This window comes from Aphelocoma coerulescens, chromosome 3 (genome assembly GCF_041296385.1).
Source record: "Aphelocoma coerulescens isolate FSJ_1873_10779 chromosome 3, UR_Acoe_1.0, whole genome shotgun sequence".
Lineage (NCBI taxonomy): Eukaryota > Metazoa > Chordata > Aves > Passeriformes > Corvidae > Aphelocoma > Aphelocoma coerulescens.
Window position 1 is genome coordinate 13370213 of NC_091016.1, and position 19790 is coordinate 13390002.

At 46.4% G+C, this 19790-nt stretch overlaps 1 protein-coding gene across 3 annotated transcripts in view; it reads left to right on the top strand.

Moving 5' to 3' along the window:
• The window catches only part of SERTAD2 (SERTA domain containing 2), a 78925-nt gene extending 60228 nt beyond the window's left edge, over positions 1 to 18697 (top strand). For all 3 annotated transcript variants that reach the window (XM_069009081.1, XM_069009080.1, XM_069009079.1), the window contains exon 2: positions 13186 to 18697. In XM_069009081.1, the coding sequence (XP_068865182.1) occupies positions 13190 to 14134 (945 nt within the window). In that variant the 5' untranslated portion in view covers positions 13186 to 13189 and the 3' untranslated portion in view covers positions 14135 to 18697. The remainder of the gene's footprint in view (positions 1 to 13185) is intronic.
• Positions 18698 to 19790: the final 1093 nt, after the last annotated feature.

Genomic DNA, 19790 nt, shown 5'->3' on the forward strand with positions numbered 1-19790 from the left:
CAGTGCCAGAAAGAGCAGCTTTCAGTTACCAAGTCCAAAGATCAGGAGTGTTTCAAAGGAGAGAGCAAGGTCCAGCTTCAATGTAAGCAGGTTGGCACTAAGCACAGATCTTTAGTCTTGATGAATCTTTTGCTAATTAAGGGTTTGTGGAAGATGAAATTTGCCAATCCGAGCACAGTACTCATTTTCTTCAGGGGTATATAATTGCATGTTTTCTGCCACTTCTTCTGATTTCTAAACTTTCATCAGTCAGAGAAACTGCTGTCATGAAGAGGTGCCTGTTTTCTATAAATGGAGAGAGACTCTCGACATGCGTTAGTTCTTTAATTCTTTTATAAACAGAGTCAATTCTTGTGTTTGCTGTAGTGGAGGCTTCAGGTTTGTTCAGCATTACCAGTGCAAACACTATAACAAAAATAAGATAACAATGCTTGGCTGTTCAACACGAGTGGGGAGGGCAAGCCCCGTAAATGCTGTGCTCATGCTCCTCTTGGGTGTGCTGAAGTCAAGCCCAAACTGAGGTCCAAAGCAAACGTGTGGCTGGGAGACAGCAGAGGTTTAGAGGGAGAAACAGGCTTGTGTGTGTCACAGCAGGGTCCCTGCCCTCTGTCTCATGGCTGTGTGGGTATTAAACTGTGTGTCACTGTGCAGAACAGAAACTGCACTGCCACCATGTTTGCCTCACCAGTGGCTCCCGGTGAATATGTCAGATGCTGGGTGTCATTGCCAAGTGACCAGGAGGAGCTGTGAAGATGTGCTGGCTGGGACATTCCTCCGGCGCAAAGGGGATTTTCGGGGTGGGGAAGACCTGATTCGAGGGGCATTTCCAAGGGAGAGTTGGGGCGGCCTCCAGGGGCATTGGGTACAGCCTCATAGGTCTTCAGAAAAAGCTTTAAGCTGGGACTAGGAGCAGGAAGGCTTGAAAGGGCCAAAGAAACTGTCAGGTTGCCAGAGAGCAAGTTTTTGGTTTTCCTGTGTCCCTTCTTTGAGGGTGGAGGCTCATCTAGCTCAGGTGAGACAGCAGTCACCACCACATCAGAGTGACACTGGATTCAGGGTACTGCAGCGAAATTAAAACCATGCTCAGAGTCCTGTGTTAGGTGAGGTCAGACCACTGTTCTTCAAATGAGGGGCCAGGTTTGGTACCCTCCTCCTCCTTGGTACACGAAGTCAGAAGTGTTGCCATAGAATATCTGAAGTTCCCAACCTGTATAACATAATCAGTATTTTGAGTACCAGTGGTTTTAAAGACAAATTTCTCCTTAATATCACTCTGGAATTGAGTTTTAAGCAGCATTGAATGACATGAGTCTCAGTCTGTGTAATTATTAGGAGCCGAAGCCTGTTTACTTTGCTTTCACACCAGTAAGGTGTATTGGATTTCATCTGACAGCTCGTTTCCAGTGAAGTTAGAATAAAAATTATATTCTTAATGTAGTAGAATACAGAGAGAAGAGTTCAAATGTGGGTTGTTTTCTTTTAATGTTATTTTGAAAACTGGGTAGTATATGGAAGTAGCAGAAAAAAGAAGTTCCCTTTTTCAAGGAACCCGGAATTGGTGGAAAGATCTAAGCTTGCCCTAATACTTTCTCAGATGTAACAATTAAAACTGTTTTCTTGATCCCAGGTTTTCCAACCCATGCCAGAAACCCTTGTACTGTTTGAGCCACACTCACCTTTAATGGAAACGTGACAATTATTGTCTGTTTTCATACAGTTTCTTATAGTAGCCTGTAACATTAATCTTAAAAAACCCTTCCTGTCATGCCAGGCAGGCAATAAGGTTGAGTGAACTGCGCTACAGCAAGAACCACCCATGATTGGAGGTAAACTATGCGGATATATGTTGGGGTGGAGGTTGAAAGGAGCGTGGAGGGCATATTTGAAGCAGACTGTGCAACTGCTATAGCAGGTCTGACTAGTTTGAGATGCCTAAAGGCAGCTTTGTCTTAACTTCAGGTAGCTGCAAAATGAAGTTTTAAATCCTAATTCAGAAATACATCATCATCATCATCTTCCGGTGCCTTCACAAACTTTACTTTTCATTTGTTTTTACAGGCGCTCTTTCCCCCTTGGAAAAAAGCCTTTAGTAGGTATACATCCATGTGCATGCATATCATTTGCATATTTTTCAAATATATATTACATCAAGCTGGGACACTAGCATTTGTGTGCAAACCACAGTGGTTTTTTTGAACGGTGGTAACATTTTGCTTTCTCACTGCTCTGTGGGCCATGTGTGGGACAAGCCACTCTATTTCAGCACTTCTGGCATGGCCTGATTTGCTGTGGGTCAGGTCTTGTGCCTGCCCCTGGCCCTGTGTCGGGGCAGTGCCTTGGGCTTTAGGAGCCTGCACTGTGGTCACAGGGATTTTGACCAGGGTACTTCCATGCTGGCTGTGCCAGGGGTCCAATAACCTTCTTGGGTTAACCTGCTGGGATCTGGCTCCCCCTTACCCCCTCCTGTTCCATCTTCTTGGTGAAATTGGGTCTTCTAAACAACCCTTCCACTTTCCTTCCCTAACTAAAGTGTTCCACAAATAGCTTGTGAATGAATAGAAGAGAGAGAATATTTTCTCTGTGTGTGACACAGTGTCAAGCTTCCTGTCACTGCTCTGCTTCCCCTTGGTGGCAGGGGAACACACGTGATGTATGTATGCTTGGACGAGGACTTTTGTTTTAGTTGTGGGGAAAATCAGTATAGTACTATCTTGGGTGAGGTGAATGGGTTGTGCCTGAATATGAAATGAAGTTTAGGACATTCCGTTTCCTGAGCTGTTCTCCTTCTGTATGTTCCACTCCCAATTTCCAAAGACATAGTTTGTGGTTAAGTTTCTTTGTTCTGTGTTGATTAACCTGTCCTAAACATGCTTCAAAATACAGATTTAATACACATGTTGTCAAAATATGCTGTTAAAAGGGTGTCTCCATCCAAGTTTAAATGACTTACTTGAAAATGTTTAAATTACTCCACATAGAGGTGACATGGTTCCAATGGTGGCTGTTTTAAAGAACATCGCTTTGGTGTAGTACTTTTTATTGTGAAATCAAGCAGGTGCCACAAAAAATGGAATCTCTTTTGTCTCTAACTCATAGCTATTACAGGTTGAGAATAGTTCAAGGCTGGCCAAAGTTCCCTTTAATCAGTTTTCAGAAGGCTCCTTTGTAGGACATGGAAACATATGCTGTATTTCAACAAATGCAAGAGCTTTAGTACACTGGAAGGCCAGCAGTTATCATCTTGTCCAAAATCATTTAATACCATCTTAGCAAACTTTCATGTCAAATTTTAGCTACCTTTATTTTATTTGTTTTCACTGTTGGTGGAGAGATGTCCAACAACTTTTTCACCTCTTTTAAGAGAAACTTGTAGGGTCACTGGGTTCTTTTTCATAGAATATATTTGTTCGCAGGGTTATGTTCATTTCATTTAAGCAAAAATGTTGAAAACAACTCATGTGCTCCTTAAGCTACTTTAAAATTGCCAGGGAAACACCTTCCTTTTCTCCTAACTCTCAGCAGCGTGAAACTGGTTGGCAAATAAAAACTGCAGGCCAGAAACTAAAATGACTTGTCATTGCTGGGATTTGTATGGTGCATTTGCAGTAGATATTTCTTCAGAGGTTTGTTTTTTTCCCTTTCTCCTCTTCTTCCCTCCTGCCATTCGCTGCTTTTCAGTTTGACTGTGATAATTTATTCAACACTGTTTTCAGAGCAATAACCTACTTTTTGGCAAACCATTCAGTTCTTTCAGTAGTGGGGTTTTTTCCCTCCCCCCATGTGTTTATTAAGGGTCTGTGACAAGGGGGAAAAACAAGGTATCTTTAGGGAAAAGATGCTATGATAGGATTCAAACAGAGTAGTTACACATAGGTGAGAAAAACTCTCTCCCTTATTATACACGAAGGGGTCTCGTCTCTCGTGGGTGCATGCACAGTTCTCATTAACCTTTGCAGGAATTACCCAGGTCCAGTGGAGATGGCTCTGCAGTGCTCAGTCCCTACGTACACTAAAAATACCAGGCAGCCCGTGACACGTGCGTGCCAATAGAGATGTCTTGTACAATACCACACAACGTTGCCGTAATCCATTGTTCCGTGCGCCAGTGCAGGGGAGGAGGGATGCACAGCCGGGCTGGCTATTTCATCATTCTCCCTCAGAGCCTGACCGGTAGCATCTTGTCATTACAGGCATGTAATTTTAGCAGTGAAAAGGGAGTGTGTATTTCCCAGCCTGTGTCACTTTCTGGTAGCTGTTCTAGCTCTTTCAGATTGTTTTGAATTTCATTTACAAGTGAGGTGTCTCTTTTTAGACAGCACTTGCACTGTGCTGGTGCCTGCTGGCTCTGCAGTGGGAAGGAATGGAAGGCGCAGTCTTGGCTGAATTGGGCCCTGGAGCAGTACACAGCCATCTTAATTGCTGCTGCTCCACCTCTTGAAGAGATGGCTCTGGTTCTCCCAGCATGGAGCTGTGTGCACCGGCTCCAGCGTGGCTCCCTGCCCACTGACACAGGAATTCATGGTATCGTGGTCCTGCCTGGGGGACCGGCATCTCCTGCTTCCATGCAAGGAGGCCTGGAGTGCTGCACTTGCGGGAAGAAACAGTGGTGTGGAGCAGGAAGAGCTTCTTGGCTGATCCCAGGGAGGCTTGTGTGTAGAAGCTCTCGCATATTTTTTGGGTGACAACAAGCAGAGTCTGCTGAATAATCACGTAGTAAAGTCAGAGGATCTGGCCTAGTGCTGTGCCTGGTTTGCTTTACTGCAGCTCTCATTTCCTGGTGCTGATGCCCAGGTGTGTAAAGCAGCTCCTAGTCCTTCAGCAGAGTGCTGAGCCCCTGTGTTCACAGCACGATAGAACTTGATTCACACTTGGCAGGCCTGGCTGCTTCCTTAACACTGCCACATGGAGACCCAAATTTCAAAATAGCCTCAGCCTGGCTCTTTTTGGTGGCTCTTTGAAGCACAGAGCCCAGCTAAGCTGAACACTGGGGAGGAGGCTCCTGGTGGTGGCTCGGGCACTGTTGTGAGTAGACAGTGTGTGCAGCCATTCTGGGGAAGGATGTAAAGGAGATTTGGCACAGAGCTGACCTGAGATGAGGGCAGCTTTGCCATCTTCTGGAAAATCTCTCTCCCCTCAGCAGGTAACCCTAACAGAGCATTTCCTGGCTGACCTGGCTCAAAGCAGGTGGTTGGTGGTCAGCAGGGCAATATCTGCACCAGGCCTGTGAAAGGCTGTGGCAGGGTTGGCAATTGTAGACAGTGTGATTCCTAAAGCTTCCAAGGATGAGACCGAAAAAGGGCAGGTTGGGGGCTTGTTTGCATCTTCTGGGCACTGTTTTATAAGGAAGCACATGGGAAGTCCTGTCTGAAGCAGAACATGTGAGAATTGACATTTTGGCTTTGAGATCTTTGAGACAGAAATGAGTTCTGCTGGGCAATCCAAACCTGTTCTGGTTTTTTCCAGTAAAGACAACTGCCTTCCTATACGTGAATATTGAATAAATGTTTCTTAACCCTGGTGTGTTACTCAGGTATATCCTCCCTCTTGCTTCGTACTGAGAAGGAGTTGTCAGAGTTTTTCAGGGCTTTTGCTCTTGCCTTCAGCCACACAGTGGTTTGCAGCGTGCCTTGCTGGCTTTCCGTGCTCAGAACCTGTGCGGTCTTGTCCACGTTCTGGTTCTGCCAGGGCAGTCTTTAATGCTTGAACAAGCTAACAAGTGCTCCTCTGATTTAAACTTGCATTAACTTCTGCTACCCTGATAGAATTCCTAATATTATAAACACCCTTAATAACATGGCTATAATCTAGAAAACCTGCTGTCCTTTTTCCAAACAATTACTTAATGAGGCCGTAATTTATTCTAAGCTATATTTATTGGAGCCCTTTCCAGCTTTATCAGACGTACTCTGGATGTGTGCAGTTAGTCAAAAACATTAAAACTGCTCCACTTCTTCCAGGGGAACGTTACATTTAGCAAACTGACAGCATTAGAAACTGTTTCCAATTTAATAGAAGCATATGTTTCCTGCAAGGCTTAACACACTGCAGAGTCAGAGATTGCCTTAGACTGCGGCTTTGCCTTTTTTTAGCGTGGTGAAAAGGAGCTGGAAACGGGAGGCAGAAGTGGAGTTTGTGTTTTTGGTTGTTTTGCAGAGATCCTTCTAGCAGGGCTTCGGCGGGCTGCAAGTTTAAGAAACTCTCAAGAAAGTGGTGTGGGCGGTGCACGCAGAGCTCTCGCTCCAAATGCAGTTTCTGATCATGAACAAACAGCAAGAGCTTGCTTTGCCCTCTGGGCCTCAAATAGTACAGTATGCAACAAGGGAGAGCAGGCAAGGCACGAGGATGGAAACAGTAGGATCAGATTACAGTTTCAAAATATCGCTGGAACACGTTGGCTGGCGTTACACTATTGACTGGCTTTATAATTGCATTGCTTATTTGCTCGGGAAGGCTTCACCTTACTTTCTGATTAACATGGACACTCCTTCGGGGACCTGGGGACTCCAGGCTCTGAGTCTCAAAGGCAAACCCCGTGGGAGCTGCACGACTTCAGATGCTTCTCAAATGAGAGTCTGAGCTTCCTCTGTTGTCTCCTGTTTGCCAGAGGTTTCCTTGCACAGTCCCTAACTAAGTTCTACTTAGATTAGCCTCTGAGAGTCACCCACTATGGTTTTCCTTCTTATTTTGATTTTAACTGGAGAGCAGAAAAGACCCCTGTCACTCAGCCTGCTAGCTGCTCTTCACTCAGTCTTCACTCTGTGTGAAGTGCCTAAAGCAGGGGGCTAAGGCTGTGTTTCTTTAGAGAGAGAGAGAAGCTGTCTTTCTTGCTAAATGCAGGCATGGGGTACTGAGGAGCTTTACTTGCTTCTCTGTTTCTTCTGGAAGAGCTGAGGTTTACCCATCCACCACAGGAGATGGGAAGAGTTAGGTCCCTGCAAAATATGTGTGAGAAGTACCTGCCACTTACAGTTACTGCTGGCACTGGCAGCCTTGCAGTGAAGACTTGCAAACATAAAAATAATCCCCATACTCTCTGGAAGCACAGAGCTCCCCAGGAGGCCAATTTTTTTATATGCTCCAAAGGAGAGTTTTGTAAGTGCTTATTAAACCTCACTCAGTTTAAAAAAAAATAAAAATAAAAAAGGGCAGCCAGAATTAATGTAAAATATGTCAGGGAAAACAAACCTTGTAAATGCAGATTGTATGAGCACTGGTTCTGAAGAGGACAGAAACCCCTGCACAGCTCCATTCCCTCTTACCTCTCTTCGGGGGTTGCGGGATTTGTTTCCTAACTCACATATGACATGAGACACAATTCTTACCAGGCAGCATTGTCAGGAGTCCTCTTTAGCCAGGCAACATGGATGCAGTACACTCCAACAAGTAAAAAGTGCATCAGATCCCGAGAAAGCAGCCTTGTGGAAAAAAAAAAAAAAAGAACACTCCCCCCACCCCTCCCGACTGCTCGGTGCACACCCTGCAGGCAGCTGCAGCGCAGGGAGCGTGGCCGTGCAGCTCTGCATGGAACAGGCTGTCCCTGCTCCCGGGGATGCTGCCGTGCCAGGCTTTAAACACTCCGGTGTCAGTAGATTAAATCCCCAAGGAGGGGTGATTTCCAGCGAGCTGTGGCTGCCACCTTTGAAAGTCCATGCTGCTTATTTGCTCCAGTCCTGGAGTTCAATCTCGGCACCTGGGCTGGTCGGCTTTTCCCCTTGTTTTGAGCGAGGCTGGGAGAAGCTGCCGGGTTTATACTGGCCTTCTCCCCTGCTTTTCCTTTGTAACTTTGAATGGGAGGAGGGTGCCAGTGCTCTCAGATGTCTGTGCTCCCACCTGCTGGGGCAGGTTTGCTCTGCTTTGCCAGGATCCTGCAGGCCAAGGAGCATCATTCTGTGGTGGGTGAGCCATGGTCCTGCCCCAAGGGGTCTTCGGCAGATGTGTCCACTCTCTCTCTCTCTGCTTTGTCCTTGGGGATGTGGAAACAGGGACAGGGAGAGAGGTTTACTGGTTTGCCTCCCTAGCTCTAGGGGACAGATACTTTGAAGTTGTGGAGACTGGTTACAAGTTCTGGTGGTCCCTCAGCACTGCAGCAGCACTGCAATACCTCACAGCAGCTCAACCTGCCTCTGCTACCTCAGAGGATCTGGCCCATGTCTTGCCAGTTGAACCCAGTTGGCATAAAAGGCCTTTTTATTTTGGTCCTGCAGCTATCTGTGCCAAATCCTGATTCTGCTGAAGTCAGTAACAAAACATCCATTGACTACCGTTGGGCCAGGATGCAACCAATGGAACCCTCAAGGATGAGGAGTGAAGGATGGAGAAGAGGAAAATTATATTTCATGTGCCAGAAGTGACAGAGAAAGCACTTGCATAATTCACTGGTTAGGTTCTCTGAGAAACTCTGGTGAGGTTCATTTACATCTGAGGTTTGTAAAACTTTGGGGAGTGAAGTGTCCAAATTCAGTGCTCTTTTTGCACTTTGGGGGGCTCTTAAGGGGAGCTGTTGTGTGGTGGGGTTTTCTTGGGTTCTTTCATGCACACGTGTGAAGTAGTGTTTTATTTTAATTTTCCCAAGTTGCCTTTTTCTTTCTCTCACCTTTTTTACCTTCCCTGTGGTTTTAATTACCTAATATTTCAGAAGGTAACTGGTCCTGCTTTAAACTCCTCTTCTCACACAATCCCCTGTGGTTCACACCTGTGTTTCAGTGTTCGGCTGCATAGAGAGGAATGGTTGCCTGTGGACTCAGAGATTTGATGCTTTTACCTTTTTGAGCAACGTGGTGTTTGTTCTAAAAGTAACCTCACCCTAATAAGCTGTTCATCCTCTAGACTGACTGAGGGGGTGGCGTAAATCTGTGAGTGGAAATGTCACTTCTTTAAAATCCTTTTCCGCTGTTCCTCTTGGGGTTCAGTTCCTCCTTCTTTTTATTCCTTCCTGTCTGTCTCGATGAGCAGGGAGGGGCCTAGTGGATTGCAGAATTGATTTCCAAGATGAGCCCTCAGTCTTGAGGATATTTTAAACTTAACTGTTAAAAGTCTTTGGGAATTAAAAATAAAGAATATTTTTATTATTGGGTGAGCAAAATCACTTTTCCTCTCTGTTTTTACGTATCTGGTGCTTTTCTCTGCCAAAGTGACGATTATTAAAGACTTCAGAAATAGTCCAGCAGTGTCGAAGTGTCCAAAGCACAATCAATAAACACAGTGCTCCTCTCACAGTGTGCACGTACCTCTGTCCTCCAGAGAGCAAAGGATTCGTCACTAAGTGGGCTCAGAGACACAGGCATTGCACAAGCTCTTCTGTGTTTAATCGATGAGGGTTGACTCCGGAGAACCATCCGCTCCAGGCTGATTATCTCTTCTACTGAGCCCCAACTGCATTTTTTTTCCAGCTCTGTCTGAAGAGCATGCAGAGCCAATAAAAGGAAGCTAAATGACACGCAAATGAGAAAAAAAATATACTACTTTTGTTTTTCAATTAAGAAAAGACAACTCCCAAACAATGCTAGGGTTTCTCTGGCGCTGAGGCGCGTGCAATCACCCTAAATGGGCAAAAAAGCAAGTTGAATCTTTCTCAGCAACAGTGGTTTAGCTTTTGGTTCTGGGTCTTCCAGAGCTGGAGCCAACTGGTAGATAATATTGGGGAAGATCTCCAAGTAACTCCCCCCACCCCAATTCCCAGATAAATGCAGCTTTTCCATTGTCTTTCTTCAGCTTTCTGGTTTCACATACCTAAGAAACATTGAAAATTTACTTGCAGACCAAAACCCTGCAACACCCTTTATTACAACAACAACAGCAGCAACAAAACGACGTCCAGTCTCAACTCTTAACGCCCAGCCTCAAAATTACGTTTAGCAAAGAGGTGAAAATGCAGCAGAAATACAACTGGCTGAGGTTGCTGCTCAGCCAAAATAGGTGCATGAAAGACCCTCCATGAACATGACCCTTTATCTCTGCCTCTCCAGTGCTGCATTTGGGTGGGTTGGTGTTGTCTGGCTGCCCATGTCACAGCTCTATGACTTGGTTGGACAGCTCTCTTTTGACACCTGGAATGGTGCAGGTTTATCTCATTTTGTACTGCTTTGGTCAAACTGATCTTTAAGTTTGGCATTTTTACTTTCCCAGCAGGAGCTTTGCTTGGAAAGGTTAGGAACAAAGTTTTTGAGATGAACAAAACTGATTCAGATCAAGTAGATCAAGTGCTGGTATTGTACAGTGTCCTTTTTTTTTAAATGTTATTCAATATCTTAAGATGTACAGCACTGATCTCTTTAAAGCAGGTATGAAACTGGTTGATTGAAGGAGGGAAGAGATGGCTTGAACTGTAAAGAACAAGCAGGCAACATTGTCTTAAGCTTTGGTGGTCAGAAACTATGAAATTCCTTTATGGAGAGCCAGAGAAAGACTTGCAAGCCCCCAAGCATGTCTGGTTTTACCAACTCTATCAGTTGGTCTAAAAAGGTATCATTGCTTCACTTGCATGAATAAAGTGATTTATGGAAACTGGAGGAAAACATACTTTATGATTCCTATTTGCATGCCAGAGGAGAAGGGGATAAAATAAAACTTTATAAAGCTGAGAGCCTCCTCCCTGGTGGAATAAAACCCCCATGCTCAGGCTGACATCCTGCTTTGGTGCTTTAGGGGTTAAACCCTCTTCAGAGAGTGTGAGTGAGGAAAAAGGAAACTGAAAGTTGTGCTGAAAAGCTAGTAGGTGAGACTGGGAGTTGCCTGATCTATTTTATCTTTTGAAAGGGCAAGCTCTGAATCAAGCTGCGTGAAGATGGAGTGAGATGCAAAAGCTTGACAGTCACATATACAGGAAACCTTGAATCATCTCTGAGCTTCCTGGAAAATGACGTAGTGAGGTTATTGTAGTATTTACTTAGTGTTGATCCCATAGTTCTTACTGATCAGCTTTAAAAATGTGCTCGCTACCAGCACCTCAGTCTTGGGTGGAAATGGGCTCAGTTGGGTTTGTTTGAAATGCTTGGCAGCATCACCTGGCAATAATGAATAACTGAGCACAGGGAACGGAGCCTGGGCTGTTTTCTTTATCATGGGGGAAAAGGTTTGCTTTGTGCAGTGAATGTTTTTATACATTCCTGGCAGAGGCTGACAAACTTCAAACTCTTCTAGTCCTCAAGCCATTTAAAAATGTCTTCTTTAAATAGAGCATTGTGGAAGGAGCCACTGGTATGTCTTTAGGACAGAGTCTGTCTTTTTTCAGGGGGAGGAGATAGCAGGAAGGGATGGAAGGCTGCTAAGTCTCCTCCTAACCCCTCGCTGCTTTAAAAGCATGCTGGAATTGGGCAGGGTTTTTAGTTCTTGCTATCCTGATCCTCCCTTTCTTGCTCTTATCTGTCTGAAGTGAAAGGAAATGTGTCTACCGTGAACATTGGAACAGCAAAGCCCCCCTGCTTGCACCCCAAACCCATGTGCACAGCTCCGGAGTAGTCCATGGAAGTGACACTAGGGAGCAGAGAAAAACCAGACTTCAACAGCAGTGCTGAATTTCAGAGGTCTTGTTCACCCAAGATTCCAGGCGCGGGAATCGCTGGTAGCTGGCCAAGGAGCTTGGATGGCAGCCTACCTGTTCCTCAGCTCTGCTTAGCCTGCTCCCTCCCCCCGCCTTTCTTTTTTTAATTGCATAATATGCTAGAAAATTATCTGGATTTGGGACTTACTTTTAACCAGAAGTGGCTCACTTCACCCAATCTGGTTTTAGATTTACCACGCAGCAAATGCTTTCTGAAGCTCTTCTTGCACTGAAACCCTGACTTCTTTTGCCCCCTCTTCTGCTTTCCAAGGGGCTCTTTGCTCTTAAATGTTTGTCGGTTGTTTTTTGGGGATGTTTAACTACGTTGTCTGTCTGCAGAACTGGTGTGCGACCATCAAACTGTGTTAGACCTGCCTAGTGCAGTCATTTTGCAGGCACTAATCCCACTGGGAGGACTGGGAATTGTACTTAAATAAGGAAGGCAGATTTTGTCTCCTAGATGATAGCTGCATAATATGAGAAGGGTCAGGTCTGGGGTAAAAATCTGTACAGCTGTTGCAACTTCTTTCTGGATAGCCGTGGCTAGAAAGCCTCTTCCACTTTTTTTTTTTTTTTCCTCCTTTAAACAAGGAAGAATTCTTCATGCCAGAAGAATTTGTTTAACAGAGGGAGGGATGCAGGAATGAACAGAGAGCTGCTTGTGATGCTATTAAAAGAGTGAGTGGGTTCGAGCTCTAGCACCTCACCACTCTACCTGGGAAAATGAGAGAGCATAACGTTAGGTCGTGCTACTGTCACAGCACAGCGATTCCTTCATTCCTCTGCATTTGGGGGGATCTTTGTGTCACAAAAATAATGGTGACAAAATGAAGTTGGGACTGTGCTGTGTAGAGGAGCATTTCCAGGTGCTCTGAAACATCCTGGAAGAGATGGCACTGGGGATTGAACTGCCCTACTTAATCTTAGCTCAGAAATTATCTATAATGCGGGGCAAGTTTGGTAAAATCCCCTTTGTTTCCTTCAAAATCTGCCATCTGACCACCAGCAGAATGTAGTGCAGAGAGTGGTCTTGGGGATTAGACTAAAAGACTTGACAGATCTTCTTCATCTGTAATTTATCTAATTCTGAGTGTAATAATTGCATTTCCTGCTCTGGTAGTTCAGTCCTTAGGCAATCACTAAATAAACCTGTAGATGTATATCCTGGTGTACCAAAGGGCTGGATCTCCCAACCTCACTGGGGAAGTTTCTCTCAACACACAATTGCTTGAGCCTTGCTTCCCTTCCCCCGTGGACACACTTTTGAATAAAAGAGGAAATTCATTCTGAGAACCTTGGTGCTTTACATTTGTATTCCCAGGCATAGCACTGCCTCAGTCAGGGAATGTAAGGAAATGTTCAGTACAGTGCCTGTGGCTTGTGCACCTATGGACAGGTGTTTGCTTAACGTAAGGAAGAGGAAATCTGCTGCCAAGCACGCAAGATCTTGAGTATTATAGATGCTGTTTGAATTCCTGCTTGGAATTTACCAGCACAGCCATGCCTAAACATGGATGGAGCAGAGCCCTGTATTAAGGTGGCTGCTGCTTGCTCGTCCCGCTGCTGTGGGCCAAGACCGAGTTATTGATGGGGACAGATGTGCACTTGCTTTACTGTCTTCATCAGTCTCCTCTCTTCCCTTGCAGATATATGTTGGGGAAAGGAGGAAAGCGGAAGTTTGACGAGCATGAAGATGGGTTGGAAGGCAAAGTGGTGTCTCCCACTGACGGTCCCTCTAAGGTGTCTTACACCTTACAGCGTCAGACTATCTTCAACATTTCCCTTATGAAACTTTATAACCACAGGCCATTAACCGAGCCAAGCTTGCAAAAGACAGTTTTAATTAACAACATGTTGAGGCGAATCCAGGAAGAACTCAAACAAGAAGGCAGCTTGAGGCCCATGTTTGTGGCCGCTTCGCAGCCTGCCGACCCTCTCAGCGACAACTTCCGCGAGGCGCAGCCGGCGTTCAGCCACCTGGCCTCGCCGCCCCTGCTCCCCGCCGACTTCGTAAGCACTATGCCCCTGGAGTCCTGCCTCACCCCAGCCTCTTTGCTCGAGGACGACACTTTTTGCACTTCCCCGGCTGTCCAGCACGATGGTCCGACGAAGCCACCACCTCCTGCTCTCCAACCAGTAAAGGACAGCTTCTCCTCAGCCTTGGACGAAATCGAGGAGCTTTGTCCAGCACCTACCTCCGCAGAGGCAGTAGCAGCCGAATCAGCAGCCGACGACTCTAAAGCCCAGCCCAGCGAGTCCAACATTCACAAGCCCGAGGGCCTCCCGGAGAGCAGAACGGCTGAATCCAAACTCATGGACCCCCTGCCTGGCAACTTTGAGATAACAGCTTCCACAGGTTTCCTCACAGACTTGACCCTGGATGACATTCTGTTCGCTGACATTGATACGTCCATGTATGATTTTGACCCCTGCACGTCTGCCACGGGGGCTGCCTCAAAAATGGCTCCTGTCTCAGCAGATGAGCTCCTAAAAACTCTCGCTCCGTACAGCAGTCAACCAGTAACTCCAAATCAGCCTTTCAAAATGGATCTCACAGAACTGGATCACATCATGGAGGTGCTTGTTGGGTCTTAAAATAGTAGAAAATATAGCAACTTTTTTTTCTGTTGGTTTTTTTTTTTTTGTTTTGTTTTTTTTTTAAGTACCAGTATATACACTTGGTAGTATTTCCATAGTCCCTCCCAGCCCCGATTCACAGCACTGTGCATGCATCCTTGCTTGCCTTTTTTGAAAAGAAAAGGATCACACTAGTTTTTGCTTCGAGCAGAGTTGGAGTGCCTTCATCCATGTATGACCACTTCTAATGTATTTTTTTTAAAGTGGTTCCTCAAGGAAGACCGAATATCCTGGTATAGGAAAGAATATGTATTGTAGACAATGTTATGTTATTACAAAAAAAAAAAGAAAAAAAAGGAAAAAAAAAAAGGTAAAAGCTAAGCACAAGGATTATGTTGGGGAAAGCTGTAAATTGCATGTGCATACTTGTCTATTTTTTCTATAAGTTTTATTGCAAGAGGTAAAAAATTTTATTATTTAGATAATCTCAATACCATTTTAGCCCTGTATAGGTTGACTTTAGCAATTCAGCCTTTTGGAGGCATTAACCTGCTCCTCTTTAAGTGTTGCATTTACATGGCTGTTTAGAAACTGCTGCCCAAATTTATTTTATATTTTTGTACAGATTCTGCAGTTTATGATATTGTTTTTTCTAAAAACAAATGCTGTTTATACACACAAAAAAATAGCTATTTTGATAGGATTTGCTCACATAGTTCCTGCATAATTCAGATGTACAAGAACCACTTGTACTTTTATACAGAGTTGTAATGTTTTATATGTGTATGGTGCAAAGAGAAAATTGGATCAAATAAGCCTGCAGTCGGTTTCCCTGAATGCAAACAAAAAAAAAAGTGCTTTAAGAAAGGGCTGGGAGCTGCTTCTGTCGGAGTTTCACAAGTGTTTGCTCCCTGCTGTACCCACTGCGCACTACTGTGATTCCTGAAACTTAGAGCCATGTCCTTTTCCAACACGTATGTGAAGCAGTTGGCAGGAAACAGTTGTGGAACTTCCCCCCCAGAGGTCCTGAGCGCTGCCGTGGCCGCAGCTCCCACCCCAGGGCCGGGTGCTGTCCCCAGGCCCGCATCCCGCCTGACGTGGAGCCTTAACCCGGCGGAGATAGGCACCTCCTCACCCGGAGCTCCTGGGAATGGTGTGAGGGGGAGCGACTGTGCCCAGAGCCCACCGAGAGCCTCCCGTGGCACCTCCCTGACTGACGGGCGCGGGCAGAGAGTGGGGCTGGGAGCGTCCGCTCGCCCTTTCTTGGAGCATTTCTCCTTCCCTCTCCCACCTCACTGTGCTAAGTGCTGAAAAAGGCAACTTCAGTATTACTGCAGTGAAGCTCATCTCGTACCTGCACTGGATGGACTCGCTTTAATATCCATTGCTGTCGAAACTGGAGCCAGTCGTGTGACATCACTTGGCATCTCGTATAGAGTTGGGTTCTTGTATCAACTGTGTTACCTGCTTTACACTTTATAGACCCGTTTTACAAGGAGTATACAGACACAGCTTTCTATGCATGGTCCCCTCCCCCGTGACACCTGAGAAGTCTTCTTACTGCACCAATAGCTTTTTTTTTTTTCCTAAGTTCATTGTGGTGTACATTTAATTTAAAAAGAAAAAAATGTTTGCAATGTATCATGCCTATTGCTGAAGTTGCTGTGGCATTTTAGTTTTCCAATGGTACTTTAGTTGTCAAGTGCCGGTTACAACCTATATTGTTGACATGCCTATGGCTTCTTTAGGAATAACTTTTATATTTATTTAAGAAATTTTAAATTATGTTTTATGTCATTTGGCAATATTCAGTCAGTTCTGCTCCCTTCTTGTCATGGATGAAATTGGGTCTTGCCTGCCTTTTAAGGAGGCGGCTTTTTATAAATTGGCACTTTAAAACAGGCCATATATATTTATTAGTATATAGATAGATGTAACATAGATATGCACACAGACACAGGATGAGAGCAAATACATTTTTGCAATGAAGGAACTCCTAATCGAAATGAAATGCATCATGTACAGCTGCGAAAGGCGCTTCTGGCTCCCAATTCATCTGCCGGGGAGAGACAGGGCTGGAGGAGGAGGGGGGCACTGGCCCAGGGGGGTGGGTTTGCTTTCCTCTTTTTCCCAAGCTGTGAAGCACTGGGATGCTGATGGATTTGCAGTCATTACACAGACTAAAGAGAAAGGAAGTTATTGCTTCAAACAGAAAACCATTGACCAAGTGTAGCTTTAGGGACCAGGGAAAGGGAGGGTGGGGAGGAGGGGGACAGCTCCAGCTCCTGCCCAGCCCTTGTTCCACAGCAATCCTCGGCCCTTGCAGGAGAACCCACAGCCCTGCCTGACCCTGCACCTCGAGCACCTGGGAACACATCCTGCACAAACCTGTAACAGCACCAGGCTCACACGGGAACGTGGTAGGCACTTGCCCCTTACCATGGTCAAAAACTGATTTGCAGGACGCTGGAGCTGCCTGTTTTTTGGGATTACTTATGTAATTACACAAATACCACCTGCTAGGCGAAAGCTCCCATCAGTGCCCTTTTCAGAGAACAGTGCTGTTAAGTGGGGTCAGTTGAAGCTTTTGTATCCAGAGAGCAGGAGCCAAGCTCTAAATCCACTTTGCCACTTGGGTGGTGTCCGTGGCTCCTTGGTGCTGAAGTGCATGTCCTGTGGCAGAATCCTGACAGGAATCCCATAGGACAAAACCATACTTGACTTATGGGACCCAGCAGAAGGTTGGGAAGGCTGGTGTCAGAAGGGCTGAGCTGTGGCTTTCCCCCTGCACAGTCACTGACTGTCTCTAGCTGGGCCTGTGCTGTGGTCCCAACAGCAGCCATGCATGGAATTTCTCTGAGACCTACACCAGGGATCGAGATTGACATTAACGTGCAATGAAGTGACAAGATGGGAGCAGAATAAGAGAGCTTTGGATTTGAAGTGATTTTTTTTCATAAATTATTTATTCTTTTTTTTTTTCTTCTGTAAATATATTTATTTTATTGTGAAGCTAACAACATCTGGATTGTAACATGTACAGAATGTATGGTAGGAATGTATCCTCTTGTAGGAATGTAAATCTGTATGAAAAAGGGTATGGGAGCCAGATTCAGAAAGAATGAATTGAGTTCCAGTCAGGATATGCATGGATCACAGGATTATTTTTTCCCTACACTCTTTTTCTAATATGGGTCTGGTTGTTTGAAATATGCAAAAAAAGGTATGGAGGAGGGACAGGTTTATGTTCAAAATTAGTCCTAATCAGGCTCCTATCCCCACTGGCTTCTTGAGAGGGGCCTCCCTTGGCACGCTACTGGAATCTGCCACCGAAGGCAGGAGCAAATGCAATCATCTCCATCAAGCTGGCCTGGGAAAGGTTTAGAAAGGATTATTTTTTTCCTTGTTTTTAAACACCCATGGGAGGCCCAGCAGAAACCCCTGGGGCTGGATGCCCATAGAAGGGGGCAGGATGTTCCCTGTGGCCCCAGGAGCTGTGCCAGAGCTGACACCACGTCCCTGCGCGGCGCTAGGGCTGGGCACAAGCTCCCGGCTGCCCCGTGCAGCCCAAGCCCCCGGCTCTGTGTCCGAGCAGCCAGTCCTGGGCTCCACAGTCCCTCCGGAGTCCGGCGGGACCCCACAGCCCTGGGAGCGAAGGAAGGGGAACGTCCCTCAGAAGAGAGCGGCGTGGCAGCGCCGTCTGTCCGGGCACCCATCGGGCAGCGCCTGCAGCCAGCTGGGACAGCGACACAGCGAGGCACCGTCCGAAGCAATCACTGGCGGGAGAAACTCGGACCTCGTGCAAGGTAATTCGGGTTTTCCTCAATGCTGTGTGGCAAGAGCCTGGGTTGTTTAAAACTGATAATTTTGAATCCAAAGTTTACACTTTATTATCATTAAATTGAGTGAATGGCAATGGGTCCTGTCTGACAAATGGTTTAATTAATTCTGGCATGTTTTGAACTTTTTGTTCTTGTTACAGGGTTTCTTTTTCTTTGGTTTTGTTCTTTTTTTTTCTGCCCCCACACCCAACCTCTCCCAGTCAGGTTTCAGTATCCTGCTTCTGTGCAAGTTGCTTTCAATATTCTATTAATTAATGAGACTGAACATTTTAAAATAAATTAGTTCTTTTTTAAGCACTTTTTTCTTTTTCTGAAAATAAGCCTAATGCAAGTTCTGGAACCTCTTTAAAAACACAAATTGCAGATAAAATCCCAACCTCAACTCCTATCTAACGTATTCCATACTAGTGCCTGCAAAGGCCAAGATTCTGGAAAAGGTGTAAATAGTGTGACATGTTCAGTGCATGGTTGTTTGAACAGGGCTTGTTATTGTCAAAAAAAAAAAAAAAAAAAAGAGAAAAAAAAAGAAAAAAAGAGAAAAAAGGCTGTATTTCCCCTTCCCCTCCCACAGACCTTAGAGCTGTGCCTTTTCTATGCAATATTACAGACATCTGAAACCAGATTACTGTATTCATATGTAGGTATGGGCTGTAATCAAAAAACAATTGGACAAATGTACATGGAAATGAGCAGTCTTACTTTTGTAGTTTTATATTATACAATAAACAATTAAAATAAATTCTGGCTTTGTTCTTTCCCTCCACGAAAGAGAGCAGTCGGGGGAAAACGGCCCCATGAGGGCTGCAGGAGGGGGTGTGGTTCACCCGCGGGAGGTGGCAAGGGACAGGGGAGGGACAGCCCGGTCTGACCCCACTCCACCTGACAGAACAAGAGAAACCTCGCCTTGTGCGAGGCGTGTTCCTGCTGTGAGGCTTTTGTCCTCCCCAGCACAGAGAGGTGCCCGCGGTGGCCGTTCCTGGGCTGCGTGTGCCGAGGGATGTTCGGCTCCGCTCTGAGGGAGCTGCAGCTCTGAGCCGGCTGTGAGCGGCTTCCCAGGGAGCAGCCGGGCTGGCCTGGAGCGGGACCTGCCTGCTTCTAATAGACGGAATGCGCTGTCCTTCGGGGCATTAAATCCCAGCAAGAAACACCTGATACCTTAACCCACCGTTTCATTTATCAGTGCCCTCTTCCCCTCCCCACTCCTCCAGGTGCCTGGTGTTTGCTTTCAGGGCCAGCCAGGAGGGACATCTCGGCCCTGCCTTTAGCTCGAGCCCTTTGTGGCCGTGCTGTCAGCCCCGGAGCGCCCCGGGCTGGCCCCGGCTGCGATGCTCAGCACATGAGTCACCCCCGCGCACGCCTCGCCCGGCCTCCCACACCCACAGGAGCACGACTGCTCCATTTTGGATTCCCAGCGAACCAAGAGCCAGAGGGAGAAGCAGCAAGTTGTCCCCGTCCCGACGTGCCGCACGCAGCATCCCGGCCGCAGGGAGCGGGCTCGTGTTACGGCGCAGCGCCCGCGGGCTCTGCACCAGCTGCCGCCCGGGGACAAATGGCTGCGGGGACACGGGCGCGAGAAGCGCAAAGAAAGGAGAAGTGGGAGAATTAAAGCCGGCCTGGGGATTGAATTTCTGTCTGCTCAGCAGGCGCTGCGCTCGCAGGGGTGAAGCGCAGCCGAGGCTACGGCGCGAACCCTTCCCCGGGAGCTCGGCTCCCACCCAGGCCCCGCGGCCCCGACGGGATCAGCTCCCGTACGGACATGGCCCGGTGCAGGTGCACTGACCCGAGGCAGGGCCGGCCGAGATGCCGCTGTTGCACTCCCGAAGCTGCCTCGG